This window comes from Neopsephotus bourkii, unplaced genomic scaffold (genome assembly GCF_033783945.1).
Source record: "Neopsephotus bourkii isolate Nb327-2 ecotype Australia unplaced genomic scaffold, CSIRO-AGI_Nbou_v1 NB_1655, whole genome shotgun sequence".
Lineage (NCBI taxonomy): Eukaryota > Metazoa > Chordata > Aves > Psittaciformes > Psittacidae > Neopsephotus > Neopsephotus bourkii.
The window spans coordinates 3,313,515-3,327,440 of record NW_026902129.1 but is presented as its reverse complement, the minus strand read 5'-3'; the positions used below and the strand labels follow the sequence as shown (position 1 = coordinate 3,327,440).

Here is a 13,926-nt window from a genome sequence, read left to right as displayed (position 1 = left end):
CAGCTCTCTCATGAAAAGTTAGTCAGCAGTTCAATGGGATTTAGCAGTCAAGTACTAATGGCATGCTACTCATCTGGTAAAATCGTCCCAAGAGACCAAAACCACCTTTACCAAAATATCCGCCACTAGAGGGGGCATTTGGTATCCTACTTAAATTGCACTGATAAGGAAGTTAATTAAAAACAATTAGGTTACAGGAATGCTGTAAAAGCGTATTTCCTGCAGTACTTCAACTGCACATTAGATCCTACGCAAACTTTTAGGCACAACACTGCTTCCTTTGAGTATAACCGGACACAACACAAACTCCGTATCTCCCAGTTCCTAGGTCTACCTACACCAAACCCTGCAATTTCTACAAGCAGAGATGTAGTTTCATATGCCAAGAAGAAGGCTAAATTACCCTCCAATTCTGATTTGCCTGTACAGACAGACAGCTCTGAGCATGCCTAAACTGGAACCTTCAAGGGTGCCAACCTAGAGCCCGACATGCTTATGCTAAGGCTTAACAGAGAAGTGAAAGAATGACATACAAAATGGTTCCTATTTACAACTCTTCCGTCTCTTTACAAATTCACCATCACCAGACCTATTGTTCCAAAAAGTCTTCACAAGGACCTAAAAAACTGCCATCAAGTTGGGTCCAACTGCAAGCAAAGCAGAAGATTCTACTTGGTTCAAGCCACTCCAACAGCTACTGATATTTAAAACATGTCTGAAGGTAGATGTATATATATGGCAACTCTCAGACATGGATGTGTAGTGAATACAAAACTCATTAAAAATTATAAATTTGATTGGGTCCACCCAGTGACATTAGCTGGAGAAGGATACAGGATGGATTGTGCTAGCATATTAGGGGCATCATAGGTTCTACATTGTTAAATATTGTTGGCTTGGGACCAGCAAAACTGCTGGCAGCACCTACAAAACTCATGACCCTCTCTAAAATCTATGTGAAAATAACTATAATTGATGGGTAGGCTTAAAAAAACCTTTCCTCCTCACAATCTGTTTTCAAAGATGTGGAACTGGAAGACTTCAGTGAGGCTGACTGCCTGCTTGAAGGAGTATTTTAAATGCACAGCCTATTGAGAACCAGCATGGCCATGTAATTGAGATAAAAGAACCCAGTACTGCTCTTTTCATTTCCTCTGCCAAGTAAATGAGCTTAATGTGGACCAGTATTTTAGTTACACCAACTGTGGCTGAACAAATGGATCATATCCCATCAAAGGCAGATCGGCACAACTGCCTAACTTTGCACTAAAACAGCTGCTGCAAAGGTTCAGGAGCAGACAATACTCAGGCCACTGGAAGAGGGAAATACACTATGTAAAAGAGGTGGAAAAAGAACTGGACCATGGAAGCAGATTTCCACGAGTGAATAATCCTGTTTGACACATAATACAGGCACTTCTCTCTCCTATCCAGATCTCATTAGAATATAGCAACATCATTTTGTTCTGCAATATTTTGGTGAAATGATTTAACAGTTACAAAAGAGCTTTGTCCCCACCTCAAGCTTATGTCCTTAACTGCACCATTCTTTTAAACGGCCAAAGAGGTCATTGAGTTCTGAAGAGAGTGGCTGTACCGAACCACCACCATCCTGTGCTACCAATGATAGCATAAAAGTGACTTTAAAATGTAACAGCAATCCTGCTCATTACTTTATTCAGCCTTGCAGCTTTTCTAAATATCAGTTTAAATCTCTTCTTGCCTTATGCTACTGTAATTCAACAAAGCATTTTGAAGTTCTGGGAAAGAAGCTCACTGTGTAAGATTCATTTTGATTATTTAAGCCATCCACATCTTGGGCATGACTGTGGCCTCTCCAAAAAAAAAAAAAAAGGGTTTCAGACAAATAAACTCTTTATCATTAGAAACGGATATCCCAAGGCATCCTACACTAATACCATAAACACAGACTCTAAACATGCACATCTAAGGTGTCACTGGTTTATAGATACCTCCCTTAGATACCAGATAATCAATCCCCGCTCTTCCCTCCCATGGTCAGACTTGTGTATATAAAGGTAGCAGTGAAGCCTCAGCAGCTCTGAATACATAAATGACAACTGGCTGCAATGATCTGTCCTCTGAGTCCCCTTGGATCTACTGGCATTGTTTAGGATTCAGCTGAGCCACAGAAAGAGTGTAACAGTGTGGTCAAACAATGGCTTGTGAGCAAGACTTACAGGTCACAAGCTATTTGACTACACTTACTGTCAGGCTGGATGGTTTTTCCTCCTACCACATGGATTTTAGTTCTGCAGTCTGGAATAGGAAACTTCACTCCAGATAGGCACATAAGCAAAAATAATGTCATATAGGAGCTGGAAATTAAAAACAATGAGCACACTGTAAAGGAATGCATATTGAACTTGTGTTGATTAGAATGACAGGATGGTTTGGGTTAGAAGGGACCTTTAAAGATCATCTAGTACAACCCCCCTGACATGGGCACGATGTTTCCCTTTTGCCAGTCACTGGGGACTGAGCCTGATTGCCGTGACTTTTCAAATATGATGGAGAGTGACTTGGCAACTGCATCAGTTCTCCCTGCTCATGCTAACTCTTCCAATGAAAAAGGCCATCTCTGTCAGCATGGCAGTATGAGATCCCAAAGGCAAAAGATGAAGTGTTGAAGCCTCATTTAGTAGTCATTTAACCAAAAAGAAACTTCATCTCCAGGGTTATCATCACCTTCATGCTTCCTTAGGAGTTGATAACTCAGCAGCATCTAGGATAGAAAGACTTCCCCTCATGTGTTTTGAAAACAGGAACATTTTGTTTCTGATATTACAGGTTATTTGATGCTGGTAAGATACTGGCCAACTGATAGGAATGGCACTATGCTGCAGTGAGTGGGTCAGCAGCTCTTCTGAAAGGTGCTCTCCCTACCCAAGTACATGAATGCAAGAAAACCGCTGACCTTGCATTTGGGGGAAACATGCCTCATGCATTTCCCTGGTGCAAAACCAGGTCTTCTTCAGAGCAAGTAGAGAATAAAGACTCTGTTCTCCATCTCTGCCCTCTTGAGAAGCATCCTTTCTGGTGGAGTCTTAACAGTAAAAGGGGACTCAGAGCAACCAGAGGATTACACTGCCACATTCCCTGCTAGGAGGGCAAGAGCAGAAAGGATGTGAAGCTCTTCTCCCCACTATAACAGAGGACCAGCTGCCATCCAGCCACTTCAAGCCCTGCTTATATTATCATATAACATGGATATTTTTATGGTTCTTTTGCTGTGTTTTCATTGTGCTTATATTGGAAATATTACTAGACCAGGCTGGTTGTCACCAGGAAAGGAAGGACTAAGTTGGAAACACCTGTCAGAATAATGTTATTTTTAAACAACAAGCAAACTCAAGCAAACGACTTGTTTGTTTTGAAAAGATTTATTCAACAGCTCTTAGTCTTAAGGTCTCATTACAGATGCCAGGCATATAAGAGCACACAGTATGTCTTACCTTTGTAAATACTGGGCTAAATGCAAGGACAGCTATCCCACTTCACTATGCAAGTTAGTAAATGTAAAATAGATTTCAAAAATCAACGTTTTGCTCAGCTGCTGCCATTTGAGAAGATTACAAAGAAGGTTACATGGAAAACATGTTTCCTAGAGCAAACATTTTCAGCAGTCGCTGATACCAATTATCCTGGCTTCTGTATCATGAACTCATCATTACTCAGACTGCAAATTCAAATACTCCGTACTTCTGGGGAAAAACCCCAAACTAAACCAGGCCTATTCTGTCTTACACTGGGCACCAAAAATGAAAGCAGGTGAAGCCCACGGTCACCTCCAATGCAATAAGTGTATCATTCCCGTTTACAGCCTCACCACTTAACAGTCAATTGCCACCAGTGGAAAATTCATCTTTATCCTTTCCTGCAAGTTCCTCGCAGATTTTTGCCACTAGAGAATCATGGCTTTAGAAAAAGACAGAAGCCAGGAGTTAATTTACCTTCTCCATCCAAATTCATTTTATTAAACTTATTTAACGAGTACTAAAAGATAATCTCAGTCCTTTATACGTTTGAATCTGTCAGCCCTAAGCTCAAAGAGATCTACATAAACACAATGATCCACTTCCAGCTGCACAGAGTGCTGCTGCGCCCAAACAATATCAGCAAATTATGCCGAAGACAAGTACAAGCAAGCCATTGCACTCTCAAAATTCATCACCAAACAACAGACTAACCAGTTTTCTTTTGCTGATCTGTGTCGGAGCCTGCAAAAAGCAGTAAATACTGACAAAGGGCTGTTCTCCCTAGCAACAGAAAAGTTCTCAAGGCTCTGCAGCTTCTGGCATAGCTAAAAAAACATCCATGGCATTTCAACTACATTGACTGTAGTCTCAACTTCTCCCCTCATATCCTGTACCACTTCTTCCTCTTGTTTAGGGATTATTTAATAATTCCATGTTCTTTCTGGTAGCTTTCCTCTTCTCTCCTTCACAGAACAAAGGTAATAACAAGCCAATAAAGATCCCTTTCTGCCTACACAATTCACTAAGAGGGAAAGCTAATAACCACAGTAACATTACTTGAGCCATGAGAATGCTTGCTGTATCACCCATTGTAGTTCAGCCTTTAATTTAGCATCTAGGATAGTCACTATAACAAGAACACTAGTTGCCCCAAATAGGGCCTAACTGGTTTATAATGCTAAACTTAGAAGAAAGAATGAACAAAACCAAAAAAAGGAGAAACTTCTTTTATGCTGTTGAACTCATTGTTAAAGTGGTAGATTGCACTCGTCTGGAGTAAAAGGATTAGCAAATGCATTTCATTATCTTTCCTAGACAGGTGTGTTTTCTGCAATGCCTTCTAATTAGCACAGTAGAGCTTTGTCTGGGTTGCAAACATGAGTCTAGGGAATGCTTAAGTTCAGTTAAACAAAAAGCTAAAGCTCATTTTGCTTAGGAAAGAGGGAACAGGTCAAACACGTATTTATACTTTTATAGCAGTTGCACATAAAATTGCAAGATGTAAAGCCCAAAAGCTTGGCCTTACATGCATGAGAACAGTTTCCATGTTCAAGCCTAGCTCCAGACGAGAGAGGCAGGCTCTCAGCAACCTTCATTCTAAGTTACAATAGGGCATGTATGCATTCAAATTTGGGGGGGTTTACTATAGGAGTAAGCTGCTAAGCATTTTGGTTTTCAGACTGTTGTTCTTCCCTAAGCCCCATTCCTACCCTCCTTGGTGAAGTGACCTGAAGTGCTGTACGAGTATAATGTCAGTTCTTTTACTACCCTGAGCGCTACCTGCAAGTTTCAGAAAGACCTATGGTTGCCTGAAAGTTAGAGGTGAAAGAGTCATCCCTGGTCCTGCATATGTTGATTTTGCTGTATCACTGTGTCAAACACAGTAAATCCTTTCCTAGGGAGTTACTCTCCCACTGCAATTACTGCTTTATCACATCTATCCAAGCTCTTCCTGTTAGTTTCTTCACTTCTTTCCAGATGTAGTTTGATTTTGTTTCTATCTCCTGTTGCCTGACTGCTGCTTACCTAGCCATGGATGGCAGCATAGATGGAGCTCCAATGTACCACACCAGTGGTAATGGAAAATACCCACTGAAGCTTCCTACAACAAATCTGCACAACATACAGGCAATATCTTCTCTACAAGCCATATGAAACCGAGGTAACTTCAGAGTCATCATTAAAAAGCAAAAATGACAATGTGCATTCCACTTCTGCATCTTACCGAAGTCACAAAAGTGTAAGATGGAAAGTAATTCATGTTTTAATTCAAGAACTGACCAGTAAATTTATCCATTTATCTTCACTTGTTTTGACATGAACGGTTCATTTTTAGTGCAGAGATCGAAGTGGCCCTTTTCTCATCCTGTCCTCACCTGCTGAGCTTAAAAACATTTGGTCCTTTGACATTTAGCAGAGCTGAACATGATCTTTTAGGGTTGTTGGAGAATTTTGGGAGAAGCAAGGAACGGGTGTTGAAACATCCAGTGAGCGTAACAATTTGGAAAATAGTGAGGATGCCAAGTATAAGAAGTTGAAAAATACAAAGTGATTCTCCTTTTTAGCTCTACAAAATAAGCATTACCATTCATTTAAGGATAATGTAAACCATACTTCATTGACTCAAACTCCAGCTGCTTACAAACAGTAACTCAATTCACTGTCTAAAGAAACTGTGAGGTTGGTATTAGAAAAAAGGACTGTTGACCAAGTGGATATAAACTCAGCAGAACAAGTCCAGAATCATCAGCCCTCCAGTATAAGGGAAGTTCTCTGATCCAACAGTAAGAATCATATAGATCACTAATATTTTACTATTGATTATTGAATATCTAAGTTGCATGCAGTGCTTGTGACAATAGTTTTTAGTAACACTTTAACTAAGGCTTTCTTAAATGTGCATTCTTATATGTGAAAATAATTTTAACTATTTACAATTTTCAATATTTACCTATTGCTCTTTATTTTTGGAAGATTAAACTTCAAGTTGGATTTATGTTATTAAAACAGATTTGTCTTTATTGTCCCATTTATCAACACAAATGACAAAAAAGATGCTCAAGTTATTGATTTTTGACACAGTTTCATCTGTGTTCACATCTGTAACCAGAGAATCAACAGCTGAACAACTATCCTCATTCCAGGAAAATTAATTTGGCAAAGCAATGAAAACAGTTTGATAAAAGTGATTCACACAAAATCAGTTCAATAAACTGTTGTCCTAATTAACACTAGCCTGGTTTTTTTGAACAAGCTCCAACACAGAAGTTCAGCACGATGCCAGGGGAGTTATATAAAGGCTGAGCCTGTCTTTCCTCTGCGAGTAGGCTGAGCCTTGATACGTGGGGTTTTTAAGAGAGTTAGAGATTGGTGGTAGCTGTGACTGCAGCATAAAGTAATTACTAGCAAAGTGTCCATGTGCTTTACACACCAATTCTGTACTAGTAATTTTTCTGCCACCAAAGGCTGCCTGGAATATGGCCTCACCACATTTCTTTAAAAAAGGTATATATTCTCATCCACATTTCACACGTGGGTAAACTGAGGTGCAGCAAGGTGAATGGTCTGCTGTTTCGGAAGGGGGTGTCAAACACCTGCAGTAAACATGGATTTTAATAGGATTTGGAGGAAGCTCAGCAATTCTGAAAACAAGCCCAGAAGACACTTTGTAAGAAAGGTTTTAAATGACCTTTCACCACACAGTGCTCTGGACACCTAATGATGCTATTCGGCTGTTCCACATCACTCACAAGCTAATACAATGCTTCACTGCACTCTGGACATTCTTACAAACAAAAGGCTTTTCCCTTTTCCCCCCCCTCTTCTCTCTGTTCCCCCCACTTAAGTGCTGAACAGTCCTCTCTGGTGTGGTGGGTGTCTTTGGAGCAGTTAGGACAACGTGACTTGTAGGACTCCCCCATTCCTTCACAACTGAGGGGGAAGAATTAGTGCAAGCAATCTTAGGAAGGGTGCAGGGAGGCTCAGAAGACGAAAGCTGTGCTTCCAAATCCTAATTACAGTTAGCAGGGATTAAGTAATAGTCACTAACCTCTTTGGCTCACAGAGGAGAAACGTGATCCTGTTTAATTCAACGCTGCTCCCTGCAGCTCCTTCTTATACAACGCTCTGCAGCTCCACCATATCAATGCACTGCACGCTCTGTCGCTATCATTGCAGCAACACCCCCTTTGGCCTGGAATCCAATAAGGACACTATAGGGGCGGGCTATAGCTAGAAGCAGCAGCAGAAAGGCTGGTACAGGCACTGAGGCTGGAAGCTGTCACTTAAGAGAACACCAAGAAAGCTGCACATGGCTGTCAAGGGGCTGACACCTGGCTGGGTACCTGTGCAAGACCCCCAGTTAAGCCCCTCACAGCGGTCACCCCATCCAGGCATTACCACAGCCCAGTCATGCAATGCTTCCAGACATGGTACATGAGCAGCGCTTGTGTCCACCCAGCTGCATCCCTAGGATTTATGCTACAGACTGAGTCCGTGCTCAGAAAATCAGGAGTTTCAGCACAGCCAAGTAGACAAGAAATCATTCTGTGCCTGGCTGTGCCTGAGCAGGCAGTATACAGAAAGGAGCTGCTGGAACAGCTCAGCACACGTGTTACACAAGCTCTTACTCAAGACCATCTCACTTCCTACAGGCATTGCTTCTTGGCCCATAGCATACTGTGCTGAAGCACTAACTTTTCCATGGACAGCCATGTTTACTCCCAGCCTCTTTAATTAGTTTCTTATCTACATGCAACAGGACTTCAGCTGCCTCTTTCAGGGCTTGGAAGATAAGAGCCTGTAAGGGTGCAGCTATTCTCCCCCAGGCCAGACGTTCCTGCAATGAACAGTGTTTGAAATGAGGATCCATCTGAATCGCACAGGTCATTCTATACCATGCTGATGTTGGGCATTTACAAACTATGAGAGAATCTAAACCAGTGTCACGTTGGGACTACAGGAACAAAGGATCAAATCCTGTACTCATCCACCTCCTACATAAAGTAGAAATAACTCTGGGGAAATCAGTAACTATTTTCTTTTGCACCTCAGTGTGTTCAGTCTGTTTCTGGCAAATCTTGGGCCATGCTATGTGTAAGTAGTAATCCAGAAGCCTGTCTTCTTCCTCTAAAACACAAAAATTCAATGTAGCTCCAGATTCCTTAAATTCGTTATTCTGAAATCTTGCAGATTGTGATTGTAAGAGTAACATGCCCTTCTTTTCATCTATTCCCACTCATTCCTGCTCATCACCTAACTTCCTCGTCAGCAAGACTTCAGGAACTCACTTGGCCTTCTCCCAGCAAACTGGCTTTTTCCAGGGTCACAATTTCTGAGCCAGTTATAAAGTTTAAACTCATGCAAAACTTCCATGGTCTGACATTTAACTTCATCTGAACACGGGGTTTATACTGACATTACTATTCAGGATGTTTCAAATATGTTGCAGGGTTTTTTCAGAATTCTTTTCTTCCCCTTTTAAGACATCATATTACCACAAGCTAAAGCACTGATCTGTGTATCAGCAGTTTTAATTATAGTCATTACACAACTGCAATAAGGAGGAGCTCCAGACAGTAACTGAAGTACTACATACAAGACTAATGAACAGGAATTTTCAAGTCCATCAATGCATGAATGAAGATCTACAACATATGTGTGCTATTGCATAAAGGAGGATTGGCAGACCAGGAGATATGGCATTTAAAGATATACATGAGTTCAACATATGGGACTGCTAATGACTAGCACGTGACTGTACGCTTAGCATAAAGTAATTAATCAATTAGCACATGATAGGAAACCATAGCAAACAGCAGAACATATGAAAGAAGGCATATGGGAGTGATCAGAGGCAGATGTAACTCAGAGCCTTTGGATTCAGTAACCCTGCTCCCATTTGTACAGCCACATGTTCCATAGGATGCAGGACCTGTCTGATCTCATCATTAACCTTGTAGAAAAGTTAAAACACCCTCCTTTCTGGATGAATCAGCTCCCAAAACCAGGTGGGAGTGACAACAAGCAGCCAAACAGGAAGGTACTACTGCCTCTTCCCACCACAGTGTAGAGTTTGGTTAGCTTAAACGAGTAAGGTTTGATTCCTGTACACAGCCTTGAGCTCGCTCTGCCACAGGTTTGCTGATTTATTCAGGCAGCTAGATAACAAACCCAACATTTAACTGAACTCCAGACCTGGGGAGCTGGGGGAGAGCATTTCCTCCAGAGATGGAAGGAAACATGGGCTCTGAAGGAATCATCTGTGGCTATAAGATGAGCTGCTGGCATGGCAGAAGCTAGGATCCCCAGGGCAGTCACCGTGGGCAGGGGGAAATTCCAACCTTAGAAAAAGCAGCAGCAAATAACCCCCAGTGTGGACATAACTTCACTTGCGTATTGATGTCTTACACAGTCTGTTTCTCTTTCCATATGGAAATAGCAGAGAGAGTATTATAAATGACTAGTACCTTTCAATACCAATAAAACTCCACCAGAATTGGATAGATATTGTATAGCTTTCACCATTGTAAAATTACAAGGAGAATGGCTGCAGGGGTAATTAGGCCAGCACAGGCATAGCTGGGAACTGTAGACAAGCTTTTGGCACACAATCCTTCTTGAGGTCTGAAATGTATGAAACAGATTTTTCAGACAGTAATTAGATATGTAGGAGTCAGACCACCCCTGAAGGTAAGGACAAAGAAGGGGCAGTAGTTGAAAGGCAGGAGGAGAGAAAGAAAGATTAAAAACCTGCATCTTTGCATGCAGAACATCTTCTTAACAGGGCTTCTTAGGAGCATAGAGAGTTCCCACTAGGCTGGGCCACCCGCTCCCTTTTTTGTCCCGTATTTCTCATTGTCTGTGGTTTTTTGGCCATATCTGCACGTTGTTTTGCTCTGCTGATTGTCTTTCCAGACCATGTTTCTCCCCGCTCCCACCTTCCACAGTCCCACGAGTGTTACAAGTCCTAGCAAGCAGATGTATTAATTAACTTCAGCTACAACCTTGCAACCTCTCACTTGTCAATTATATTGTCAGGCACAAATGAGCAATGCAAAACAATGTAATCATCATTCTGATGGTAGGAGCTGACTGGCAACTACTAGAAGCCCTCCACGGGAATGAAGAGTTTTACACGGGAGAATCCAATAGCAGGTAACATTGCACTAAATCACAATGGTAAGCAAAAAAGCATAAATAAGAAGCTGGAAACTACTCGGAGAAGAGAACAAACTGGCTTGGCAACAGCCCTGGGTATGCCTGATTCAACTCCTCATCCAGGAAGCCCGTACAATAACTATCAAGGTAAGTGCGAAGCACTGAGGAACAGGGAGCACTCTGAAATTACTGGTACACTCATCGTTTAATTTCAGATGAATCAAACCCGTGAGCCAAGGCTCAGGATCCTGTAATCCAGCAGCAATCACACACACTTCACAAATGCTACAGCCTAAGCGCTGAGCTCAGTGACAGCCCACTTGGATAAACTCTGGCAGGGACACCAGCTTATGTGGTACAATGAGGAGGGATAAATTTGGAATGAAAAAGATAAGCTAAGGACAACAGTAATCAAGTTTAATAAGCGTATCGGGGCGTGGAATCAGATCATCAGATTAGATCCAGAGAGTTTTCTTTGGGAATTGCTGGAAAGACACAGAAATTCTGTTGGGTTTTTTAATGCCTAAAGGTGTTTTTACAGTATCCACTGGTTTGGGGCTTGGCCCGGAAGAATAGTGGAACACCACAAAAGCGAGCTGATGGCAGAAAAAAGAAACAAGTTCAGGGGTGTTCTGCATTACCAGTACGGAGCTGACTGAGGGGATGCGGGTTACAGGGAACCCTGCGCTTCGGCACGGAACCGCTGCCGCCTCCTCACAGGTCTCCCCCAATTCACTCCCATAGCCGCTGCTGCGGGGCACCGGCCACCTCAGGCGAGAAGGGCGAGGCACAGGCCGAGGGCACCCCCAACCCTGCCCCCGAGGAGCGGGACCCTCACAAAGCATCCCCGGCTTAATCATGGGCGAGTTCAGCGCCGCCGCCACAGCGGTCGCGACGCCCCCTGCTCCCTCAGCCGCACCGGCTCACAGCACCGCCCAGCAGCGCCCCCTGCCGCGCCCCGCCGGCATCGCAGCCGCGGCAATGGCGGCCCCCGTGTGAGCCGTTCCGCCGATCGCCGCTGCCGTGAGTGCTGTGGGGTAGGCGGGCACAGGGCGCGGGCACGACCGCTCGGCGGAGCCCCGCCGTTCCCTCCCTCTCTTCCTCCGCCCCTCCCCGGAGTGAGCGGCACTGTGGGCCGGCGGGCTCGGCGCTGCACAAAATGGCGGCCGTGGGGCGGGAGGGGGCAGTGGAGCAGCCGGGGCCCGCGGGGGCAGGAGGCGGGCGCCGGGGTGGGCGCGACAGGGCCCCGGTGGCTCTGTGGAGGCAGCGGTGGCAGGGGGAGCAGCGGTCACTTACAGAGGTGGTGGGGTGAAAAGAGGCACTAACCATGTGGCATCGCGGTGAGGGAAGCTCTGCAGCGAGGTGGCCGCAGCAGTCTGACAGGCATAAGAGGATGAACGAGTATAGTAATTACACCTCGCCGTGCAATTACCAGGACCGTGTTAATGGTAATTGCACCTTAAGTACATCTCACCACTTCTAGAGGTGGGATGCGAGACAAATTTATCGAACAAATACAAACAAAGGCGGATACACAGAAAATACTCAAGCTGCTGCACTTCTAAAGCTGGCTTCACACACTTAAATATGATTTCCAGAGCCAGTGCTGCCCAGGAGAGCACTGCCAGCTCCTCTTGAGGGCTTGAGGTGGAGGAGGCACAGGATGCCATCACTTCTGCCCCAGAGGGCCATGGCAAGTAACATCTCTGGGGCTGAGGTAACGTTTAAAACAGGGACAGGCCCACAGTACTCTCTGCTGTGGAAGCCCCAGTGCAAGAAGCACAGCTAGTGGGAATTTAAGTAGGGCAAGCATAAAGCAAGTCAGTTGCAGTAACTCCTTCACATAGTAAGAAAACTACAGTTAGATTTGCTTTGTCATTCAGGCACGACTTTGAGAAGTGATCAAGTTGTCTCAAGCGTTTTTAATATTCTGACACCACGAAGAAAAGAAATTGCTGTGTTTCTCTGAAGATTGAAACTCCAACTTAAGATTAGCTTCGTCAGTAGAGCACATAACATTACCCCTGTGCCTTCATATTGGTAAGTTCAGTTCCTCCTGCCTCCCAGCCTAGCTGCTTTTCCCTCAAATTAAATACTTGCTGCTGATTCACATGAACTCTGCAAGGAGAGAGCATGAGGTATGAGAGTGGGCTGGATTGCTTCTTTTAGAGCCAGTTTTTGATAAGCTGACCTGCTAAAATGGAGTGAAACTGATAAACTGAACTGGAACAAAAAAAAAGAAGCCTCCCCACTTAGGCCAGCCTCATGGGCTGGAGTAATAGCGGGCTGTGACAGCAAGATGGCCCCATTCCACTTCCCAGCTGTACATCGTGCTGTACCCCTTGTATCAGGTTTAGGGATCAACTGCCCGTTTGAAAGTTGGTTTCCTAGTGCATTACGGCTTTCTGGACATGGCATATACCGAAGCTGCACAGGCTAGCAGAAGGGAGGGGGAAAGGGGCATAAGTACCCCTTTCAGCAGTAACTCACAACTGCACTTAAATACAGCATTGAACTGCACTTACTCATTGTTTTGAGTCTAAGCTTTAACTCAAATTTGAACAGTAAACTGATGTTTCATATTGTGCAGTAGTCCATGTTAAGGGTACTTAAACCTGAACAGGGGTGTGGTAGAGAAAGATACACGTGTGTTGACAGATAACAAAATAACTGCCTTTCTGGCAGCTTAATGCCTAGAGATCCTTTTGTCTTTGTTAAGACTTGGCAAGAATTGCTGCCTTCTTTATCTCAATGTAATAATTTAAGGTGCTGAAACATCCAGAATGAGCCAAATTCCATCAAACACAAAGCACGAAGAAAAGTCAAACAGGCAATGTAAGCTATTTTAAAGTTGTTGCATTTATTCCCCAGGGAAAAAAGGATTTTCCTCAAGGGGGGGGGCAAAGGTGTTAGTCAAACTTAATGTGTCATTTTTTTTTTAGATGAGCTTGAATTTAGGCTACTGTAAATTGAACAAAAAGCCCCATGGAGAATGGAGATAAGGAGCTTTTGGGATTAAAAGAAAAAAATAAACCCCAAACCCTTCATTAGTATCTTACAGCTTTTTCTAAGAAGTACTTTGTTATTGCAGTTTTGAAATTAATGAAGTGTGCATGGATTATTTCTGCACATATTTTACCTTCAAAGCTGTTTATTCCCCAAAAGTCAGAGGCTTTGCGTGTCTGTTAATATAGTACTTTCCAGGCCACTTTTCTAATACAAACTTCTGGGTTTTGACTCGACGCCAGAGGAGCAAAAGGAGCAAAAT

General features: G+C 43.4%; 2 protein-coding genes across 9 annotated transcripts in view; one reads left to right on the top strand and one right to left on the bottom strand.

The window, feature by feature from the left end:
- Positions 1 to 13,926, bottom strand: part of BLVRA (biliverdin reductase A) — a 46,323-nt gene that overhangs the window by 24,350 nt on the left and 8,047 nt on the right. For 2 of the 8 annotated variants that reach the window (XM_061374956.1, XM_061374957.1), the window contains exon 1: positions 7,549 to 7,680. The exons of 2 other annotated variants lie outside the window; for them this stretch is intronic. Coding sequence is in view for 2 of the 6 variants with exons in the window: in XM_061374950.1 (XP_061230934.1) it covers positions 11,955 to 11,987 (33 nt within the window). In the remaining 4 variants the exon portion in view is untranslated. Of the gene's footprint in view, positions 1 to 2,938; positions 3,056 to 7,548; positions 7,700 to 11,954; positions 12,077 to 13,926 lie in introns of those variants that run through there. 4 more of the 8 variants (XM_061374950.1, XM_061374954.1, XM_061374955.1 and 1 more) reach the window with 4 other exon arrangements.
- LOC133223863 (cytochrome c oxidase assembly factor 1 homolog) overlaps positions 11,600 to 13,926 on the top strand; it is a 52,043-nt gene continuing 49,716 nt past the window's right edge. Inside the window, exons 1-2 of the mRNA XM_061374965.1 lie at positions 11,600 to 11,695; positions 12,542 to 12,698. The gene's annotated coding sequence lies outside the window, so the exon portion shown is untranslated. The remainder of the gene's footprint in view (positions 11,696 to 12,541; positions 12,699 to 13,926) is intronic.